Source organism: Solanum stenotomum, chromosome 12, assembly GCF_019186545.1.
Source record: "Solanum stenotomum isolate F172 chromosome 12, ASM1918654v1, whole genome shotgun sequence".
Taxonomy (NCBI): Eukaryota; Viridiplantae; Streptophyta; class Magnoliopsida; order Solanales; family Solanaceae; genus Solanum; species Solanum stenotomum.
Window position 1 is genome coordinate 46,231,651 of NC_064293.1, and position 9,630 is coordinate 46,241,280.

Sequence of the window (9,630 nt, forward strand, 5' to 3'; positions counted from 1 at the left end):
GCTGGGGCTGATTTAGGGGTAGGCGTAAAAAATATTTGAAATTTAAAAAATAAGATTATTTTTTTTGTGTGTGGATGGGAAGGGTCGAGTACGGGATACAGGGTAGGGTAAGAAAAAAATATATATATAAAGATGAAGTAGAGTTTTGGAAAATATTTTTCTTAATTTTTGAAGGAAAGTCATTTTCCTTAAATTTGAGGAAAATGAGTTGATTTGGAAAACATTTTCCAAAATATTTAAGCCTACCAAACATGGGAAAATTAAAAAATATTTTCTGGAAAAAATTTCCTTCATACCAAACACACCCATAATTAATTATATTATTGATGAATATTCATACTATATACATATTTTACTATTCAAAATCTCATTACTTAATTATTCATTGATATCAAATGTAACTTTTAGGCTTTTAAGTTTTCATGATTCAATTTTCCAAAATAGAATAAACAAAATTGAACACATACTCATTCATTTTACAAATTGTATTTGAATTTTTCATGATTAAATTCTTAGTTTCTAGTAAATCGAGAGAGAAAAATCCAGGAAATAGTGAATATTTCATAGCCTTTTTCACAGCCGAGCGGAGGAAATTTTTGAATTGAAAATGGGCCTGAAAACTCAAATTTTGAAATATCGGCCCGTCTATCAAAAAGAAAATAGAAGAATCTGCTAGGCCCAATAAAAAACCAGACTTCATTTGATAAAACATTAGAGAAAATTTCAGAAATAGCAAAGAAAATAGATATAATAAGGCTTTGTAGCTATAGTTTTGAAAAAAAAATCTCTATAGCTATAGTTTTGTTTGCTATGGAGGTTGCGATTTGTATATTTTGTTTGTCAGTTTGTACATTTCGCTTGCGAATATACAAATTTTGTATTTATACAATTAGGAATTGTATATTTTGTTTGTCAATATACAAACATTGTAATTTATTATGATTTTTTTCATCAATTGTATACAAATAGCTAGGATAAACATATACAAATTTTGAATTTATACAATCGAGAATCAAATTATATAAATTCTGGATTTATACAATTAGGAAACTGAATAGCAAAATTTCGTGAAACTATAGCCATGGATTAAAAATAATCGAAACTATAGCTATATTACATAATATACACTAGATGTTTGTCATTCCACGTAATTTAAGGAGTCGTTCGGTTTGAATACAAGTTATGATGTGATTAATTATGATATGATAAGTTATGATGCGATTAGTTATGATATGATAAGTTATGATGCGATTAGTTATGTTGGGATAAGTTTTGCTATTTGCTAAGATAATTTCTTATTAAGTGTTTGGTTTGTTGCATTAAAAAAAAATATATTCATTGCATAAATTTTAAGAACAAATTATTTATTTACAAAAATATCCCTTATGAATGTAAAAAGTGATGTATAAAAAGGGCTTAAAGAGAAATATTTGTTATTCACCTATTTTATCTCAGGATAAGTTATCCCGAGATTACTAGACCGCCCAAGTGAAGGAATAACTTATCTTGGTACTAATTATTAATTCCAAAATAAGTTATCCCAAACTTACCAACAAACAAACAAATTGAATGACACTATAATTTGATCTAAAAACTCATTGATGTTATCCTTCATGCCAAACAACCCTAAGGGGTCGTTTGGTAGATTGTATTAGCAAAATTAATGTATGCATTAGCTTTATGTACTAGAAGTACCTTGTATGGTATATATTTTTTCATGCTATATATAACTAATGCAAGCATTAATTATACACTCTATTGTGTATTAATAATACCATGGATTTCTAGGTCTTAGTAATGCAAAATGATTTAATGTATATATTAGCATTTTAAAGCACAATTACCTCTCAATTTTTTTTTTGCATCTTTTTCACTATAATTGTGGAGGATATTTTTGTACAATGCATGCTATTTTTAATACGCCAAATCAAACAATGCATCAAAAATAATCTAGATATAACTAAGACAAGAATTACAAAAAAAAATACTAATACAAACATTACTAAACTCTAGTCTCTACCAAACGAACCCTTATCGTATAATTCTCTGACCCATGGGACATGGTAACCAATTTGGATGGCATAAACAAGTACTAAAATATTAGGTGAATGGCTGTTTTTTTGGCATACTATGAGTTATTAACCATTGTTTGAAAAGCAAGTGGGAAATGTTTAATGCAAAAATAAAATTTGGATTAAACTATTCTTACTTAAAACATGAAAGAATTTATAAGGATCTGAAACATTTCAAAAGAGTAGTTGAATGTTAGTAATAACTTTTAAAATATTAGAAGAATTAATTTTTTCTTTTTTTTATCACTCAAGACTATGATTTAGCTCATCTACCTTAAATCACATGTCAATCTAATGACTACACATAAGGAAGTTAGATCATGTCATCATGATAAAAAAAAAAAGGGTTTTTCAAAATTTTCAACCATTTAATATTTCATATATTTTGATTTTCTAACCGTTAAAAATTGTGATTTCTAAGACTACACTTTATGTACTTTTAAAAAGGCTTTTTTTGAAAAATTAAAATTTTATCACAACCGAAAATTAAAGAGAAAACTTTACATATAGCAAATAAAAAATTGCTAATTGTATGCTATAGCAAACTTTGTAAAATTGCAGTCCGTAGCAAAATTATAGTTTGCTATGGACTTGTCTTTCTGTATATTCGCTTGTCATTTTTTTTTTTTTATACATTTTGATAGTTTAAAAAAGAAAAGGACGTTAATATACATTTTGTATATTTTACTTAACAGCCTGAAAAAATGCATATATAATTTTACTAAAAATACACACGTATACATAATTATGACACACGTACAGATATCAAAATGTATGAAATATCTTTTAAATGAAAATAACATATACAAGTTTTATAAAGAAAAAATACATTATACAAACTAATTTCAACTGTATAAATGTTTATATTGTATATATAGATAAATTGTTGTACTGCTACGAATACAATAACTATTGCTATTATACTTATACAAATAAATTCAAATGCATAATTGTTTACATTGTATATATAGTGAAATACAAATCATTTATGTATGTGTATAAGTTTGTGGAATTGTATATGTCTAAAGGAAGATTATACAAATAGGATCCTTATACAAATGACAAAAACTTATACATAAAACAATGCACAAAACTGTATAAATGTTTATACTGTATATATATTATACATTATACAACCAATTTCAAATGTATAATTGTTTACCTTGTATGTATAGTTAAATAGTTCTATTTTATACACTTAACTTTGGATATTAACATAGTGACTATATAAAACTATATAAACAAACAACTATAAGACATCAATCAACACATAAAATATAAGAAAAATATAAAATCGTAACATATACAAAAATAACGATTATACAAATACCTCATCATGCTCCAATAAGCCAGAAACAACAACTTCCTTTCTTTTTGCATTCTCTTCTGTATAATTAGTTGTTTTTTCTTTCATTTTTTTACTTGACCCAGCAGCAGACTGATCTTTCTTACCTCCCTCCACAATTTTGATCTTGGATTGCTTCGATTTTGCACTCATTCCCTCCAATATGATTGGGTTATTTTTCAATTTGGATTTGATCTCTTGCATTGTGTTGGATTTGGACATTGAACCTGAAACCTCCCCAAAATCCTGAGTTAAACCCAAGGAAAAAGATGGGCGTTCAACACTATTTTCGACATGCAAGGGTATACCTCTTGTGAATCTTTTAGATGGAGATTGGGCATCCATTGTTTGAAGGAAAACTCTATATGGATTATGAACTGATGTGAAAAATAGCTTGAAAAAACTGAAAAAAAATAGACAAAAATTTAAAATAATCGATTGAGATAAGTTTTGGCGGTACCTGAAATTTTTGAAGGGATTTTGAAACCGCGATTGAGAACGTGCTGGTGGAGATTTGAAATTTCAAACTGATTTTGGGGAGAAAATTTGGGAGAAATTGAAGGAAATAAGAGATATAAACGAGAAGAAGATATTGTATAAAAGAAAGAGAATAACGTCAACTTTTTTTTTAACTTATAAAAATCGGTGGGGCCATTAATAGCAAACTGACCGAGACTTTGCTCCTTAAAGGAAATAAATGAAACGATAGCTACTGTATTTATTTTACATTAAAAGTTTGTCATTATGTACAATTATCCCAAAATTAAATTCGTAGTAGTGTAGTAGTTCTAGTTAGTGCCCTCGTGCTAACCAAATTAGTGTGTCCACTAATTACTAATTAGGGACAAAACGGTCATTTAACATCAACAGGGCTTAAATTTCCCTCCTCCCTATAAACACCAATTCCCCACGAAGCCTGTTCATTGTACGGCCTTTTCTGTCTCTCCCACAAATACATTTTTGACCGTTGGGGTTTTTACAGAGAAGAAGAAGACGCTGGAAAATGGGTGCTCGTGGGAGGAAAAGAGCTGCTCCGGTGAACATCGACGATGTCGCCGGCAATACCCAGGAAAAATCTGAGTACGAACAGTTGAGGGAAAAAAGAATCAAGGAAAATTTTGAGAGGATGCAAAAGTTGGGGATTTTTGACATATCACTCAAACTCAAGCCTGTTAGGACACCCATCGTTCGCAAAACCCCTCAGCGTCTCTCTCCTGTGCAGCGTTCTGGACCCACGCGCCGGTCCTCCAGGTATACTCCACTACTTTAGTGTATTGCCCAAATAGTGTATCTATTTTTTTAACACTGATACCGGCACACCCACTATTACTGTTAAACTGTTCTACTATAAATTACTGTGGAATCTCGATGCGGATTAATTTTGGTATTTAAGTGGAGAAGGGTAGAATGGGTGTGTTGTTGACTTCCCATATCCGTTGGGGTTGAGGTCTTTGGTCTCCTTGTATGGTTTTGGACAGTTCTCTCGTTGTGAGCTAGCTTTTGGAGTCAAATTAGGTTCAAGATTCCATTTATTGTCATGGTATCAGTGTCAGATCCATCCAACTTATTGTTTATCCGATGTTGGGGCCCATCTTATATTGTCCACACTCTAGATGTCCAGTCTTGGTGTGCGAGCTTCATGAGTCAGCTTTTGAGATTGAGTTATTGGGTAACCTATTATCCATCAGGTTTGAAGCATAAAACAAGAATTTCTCTGTTGTGAAAAATGATCTTTCATAGATTAACATTTTCACTTTCACTTACTTGGATATGTTGTCTCAGAGGTGTAGTGGTAGAAAGGAACAATGGATGTAATGTACTCAGTATATACTAACTTTAGATCCCTATTTCTTCTCTAAGGATTACTGGATGTAAGGGGAGCATGTTCAACTATTTGCCCCTAGATTTTCCTTGTCTGCTGACTGTTCTGCAAGATAATATGACCATTTAATACTTGCATATAAACGAGGAAGAACAAGGGCATGTCGTAATTTCTAACGCCTAATTCTTGTTTGCTTGGGTATTTTAGGCTGCAGAGTGCGACACCAATCAGCTATTCAGAGGTGCATCCGTCGAAGATTGATAACTCCTTGGATGGTAAGCATCATTTGTTGAGGGAGGAAGGGGCAAAGCCAGAGATTTACACGGAAGAACATGAGAAATTGTTGGGTACCACTGATTTGAGCTGGACTTTTTTTGTGGATGGATATGGAAATGATGGGAAGAGAATCTATGATCCAGTCAAAGGAAAAACTTGTCATCAGTGCCGGTAAGGAAGGAGATATGTTTGTTCTTATTATTTTATGCTTCATGTTAACTGATTTTCATGAGCCTGGCTGCGGATATTACTGGGAACCTAGTAACTTCAGTAAATTCTTGCTTTTTGATGTACTTATAAGCTGCCTGTTAGTTACACCGGCCCATATTGCCCTGGTTGATGGACCTACATCTCATCGCTAGGATAAAACTATATTGAGTTTACCCTTGAAAACACAAATGCCTAACTTTTTTTGTTGTTTAAGTTAATTCTTAGATGCTGCCTATTCTTCATGATATTGGAGTTAATTACGTAAACAAGTTGAAATTTCACACTAGAAAAAATAATGAACAATTGGGGAAAGCAACTGGGTAAATGAATTGTGTTGTTAGCTGTCTATGAATTCCCCAGTTGCTGTCAAATTGCCTACTTGTATGACACTAAGATAGTATTTGATATCTTTGCAACCTTAGGTGACATTGGCAAAATAATGAAAAATTAGGAGATAATATGAATGGACTTGGAATGATCTATGAGATTAGCTCAATCAATTTTATCATTGCTTAATATTGGAATCTGTGTAAATTTGTATTTTGAGGGTTACATTATTGGTTTTATTAGCCTATCTCAAAATGGTGCTAGTGCAAGTTATTCTATCTGAGCCTAGATGTTTTCAAATATGCATGGAGTCAATAATGCTTTCTCTATTATGATGAATCAAGTAATCCCCTCCCCCATTTCCCCTTCCCCCTACCCCCATTTTTTTTAAGAAGTAATGTTTGCAACAAATACTTTCTTTGAACAAGGAACAAAATCATGACATATTTTCATTCGTTTTTCTGCTCATTATGTAATGCTACTTAAATGCCGATTTGATTCTCTCTCTCTCTCTTCTCTCTTCTCTCTTCTCTCTGTGTCACGCACACACAGATTTGCCAGGCAGTCTTATTGCTTGTTTCTCATGTATGTGCTCATTCAATACATCCTCTATATGAATATATTAAGTTGACAATGTGGTTCTTCACCTTCTTTTGCAGACAGAAAACTCTTGGTCATCGTACTCATTGTAGCAATTGCCAAATTGTTCAAGGACAATTCTGTGGAGATTGCTTGTATATGAGGTATGCCAGCATGTATATCAAAATTTCAATATCTTCTAATGTTAAGTCTTTTAATGCTCTCAATATGCCAGACTTCTCAAATAAGATACATTTCATCGAGTAATGTATTTTATCTATATATTCATGTATGTCTTTCTGTGCCACTTGATGATGAAACCACTAGTTCTATCAATTGTCTGTATATTTGGTCCTGCTGAGCCTTATCAATCAGCTTTGACGATATGCATTTATTCCCCTCTCATTTAACCCGTTGTTCTGATATCCTGTCCCCATGCACATATATATAAGGTTATGAAGTTGTATTTGTTCAAGCCAATAAGAAGTACTCCCTCCACCTGGCATAGGGATTACATGTTTAACAGTTAAGTTCTTTCATAAACACACAGCCTTGAGCTTTCTAAGACGGGATACAAGATTAACTTTTGCTCTTCATATTCCTCAATTCCCTAATAATGCAGCCCATGTTGTGCATCGGTGCTAAAATCCTACTGTGGGCAGCTTTTATTTTCATCGTATGAATAGAAAAAAAAACGCAAGATAGATTCTCAGATACTGGTTGGAGAATCTCCTTTATACAAGACCTGCAGGATGATACTTATTTATTCTGATTAGGGTGAACTTCAGAACTTGTAGTTCTTTTATCATATTGTTCTGGATGTCTCCTATTATAAGATCTGCAGGACGATGCATATGTATTTGCATTAGAAGGGGATCTTCATAACTTGTTAGTTGTTTTAACATGTTGGTCTGGATATCCCCCTTTACCCTGGGAGTAGCAGGAGTGCAACAAATGGTGCCAAGTCACATTTCCTCTTTCAATTTGCAAATCTGCAACCTCTTCCTCATTGTGTTCTTTAATTTTACTCAATGCAGATACGGAGAACATGTACTCGAAGTGAACAAGAATCCGAACTGGCTTTGCCCTGTTTGTCGAGGAATATGCAACTGCAGCTTGTGCCGGCAAGCAAAAGGTTGGGCTCCTACTGGTGCTCTCTATAGGAAGGTAATAATCTTTATAAGAATTTCATGCTACCATACATTTGTCTGTTCTTTCAATCTCTTTATTATATCGTTTCCTTTTTTCCTTTTCCATTCTCAAACTCTTGATTGTTTAACTGATCCAGATTGCTAAACTGGGTTATAAGTCAGTTGCACATTATCTAATTCAAACCCATCGAGCTACTGTCAGTACCGAGAACAACTTGACACCATTCTCTGCAAAAAGATCACTACCTTTCTCAGATATGGAAGGTACAACGAAAGATGAGGGACTTTGTGAGGTGAAACCAGTGGCATATGATGCCAATGAACCCAATTTAGCTCCAGAAAGTAGTACAGAGCCTTTGCTGAAGTCCATTGTTGTTGAACCCTTATTACTACTGAAACATGACCCTGAAAACAGTGGTACAGATCTTGTGGTCTTAAGCGATAATGTAGGAAACTTCTCAACAGACAACAAATCAGGAAATGAAAATGCTGTGCTGGTAGGCAACTCATTGACTTCTCAAACAGAGGCGAAACCAGTGGACTATGATGGCCACGAGCCCAACTTATCACCGGAAAGTAGCACAGTGCCCTTGCTGAAGTCCATTGTTGAACCCTTGTTGCTAATGAAACATGGCTCTGAAAACAGTGATAAAAATCGTGTGCTCTCATGCGACAATGCAGGAAATATCTCAGCAGACAACAAATCAGGAAATGAAAATGCCGTGCTGGTAGGCAACTCATTGACTTCTCAAACAGAGGTGAAACCAACCTTAGCACCAGAAAGTAGCACAGAGCCCTTGCGGAAGTCCATTGCTGAACCCTTGCTACTACTGAAACATGACTCTGAAAACAGTGGTAAAAATCTTGTGCTCTCATGCGACAATGCCGGAAACTTCTCAGCAGACAACAAATCAGGAAATGAAAATGCCGTGCTGGTAGGCAGTGCATTGACTTCAAGTACACCCGTGCTTACTGAATTGAATGATGTCTTCAAAGGCGAGTCACAACTTGGTTATGAATTTGACGTTGGAAAAATGCAATCAAAAGAAGAAAAAGAGGACAGCACTTGTGTCTTGGATGACAAAAACTGTCATGAGGTTACACCAGAAGTAAGTTCAAAGTCGAAAAAGAAGCCTTGTCGAGCTGCTGCGCAAGTCTTTGATACTATTGCTGGAAGATTAAGGCAGAGACGTGGAAGAAGCAATGTGGAAGCATAACAACATCTCGAGTAACAGATAGTGGGATGGTCTTTTGCACCTGAAACAGGTTACGACGTTTAATGGTTAAGCATATAAGGTCTAGGTGGCTGGTGGTTTTTGCTAAATGTTATATATATAACCTGTATAAGGGTGTCATTTTGCAAAACTATTTAACTAAGTTAACTGAAGTGATCCAATATGAAATCTGCTTTTGAGGTGAGTCAAATACCTAGTACTCTTCTAACAGAACTTTTGCAGTTGATAGAAAATTAAAAAGGAGCTTGTAGAAGTACTTAATCGAGGCAATATGTAGTCAGCTATTTGCAGTGCTTTTACATGATGACTGAATATTTTTGTACAATATATCATATGAGATACTTGCAGTAGCCCACCTTAGTGACCAAGCCACCAAGTTTTTAGTTAGGCCCAGAATGTGGGCAGCTACAAGAACAGGTCCACTTGACAAACAACACGAGGCATACCAACTCATTTATCACTTACCTCTCAACTCTCAAATAAATTGCCAAATTGGTTTTGTAAAAGAAATAAACTAATCGATAACTATGGGTTACCATTCGTAAAAAATTGATTACTAATTTGAAGAATTTTACTCTCATGGTATACAAGATAAATAAGTTGTGATCATATC

The 9,630-nt window shown here is 33.7% G+C and overlaps 1 protein-coding gene across 1 annotated transcript; it reads left to right on the forward strand.

Annotated features, from left to right (window-relative positions):
- Positions 1 to 4,360: 4,360 nt before the first annotated feature.
- On the forward strand, positions 4,361 to 9,199 carry LOC125847741 (uncharacterized). Its single transcript, XM_049527421.1, has 5 exons — positions 4,361 to 4,668; positions 5,447 to 5,686; positions 6,712 to 6,795; positions 7,669 to 7,798; positions 7,920 to 9,199. Exons 1-5 carry the CDS (start codon positions 4,421 to 4,423, stop codon positions 8,997 to 8,999), a joined length of 1,782 nt encoding a protein of 593 aa, XP_049383378.1. The 5' UTR covers positions 4,361 to 4,420; the 3' UTR covers positions 9,000 to 9,199.
- Positions 9,200 to 9,630: the final 431 nt, after the last annotated feature.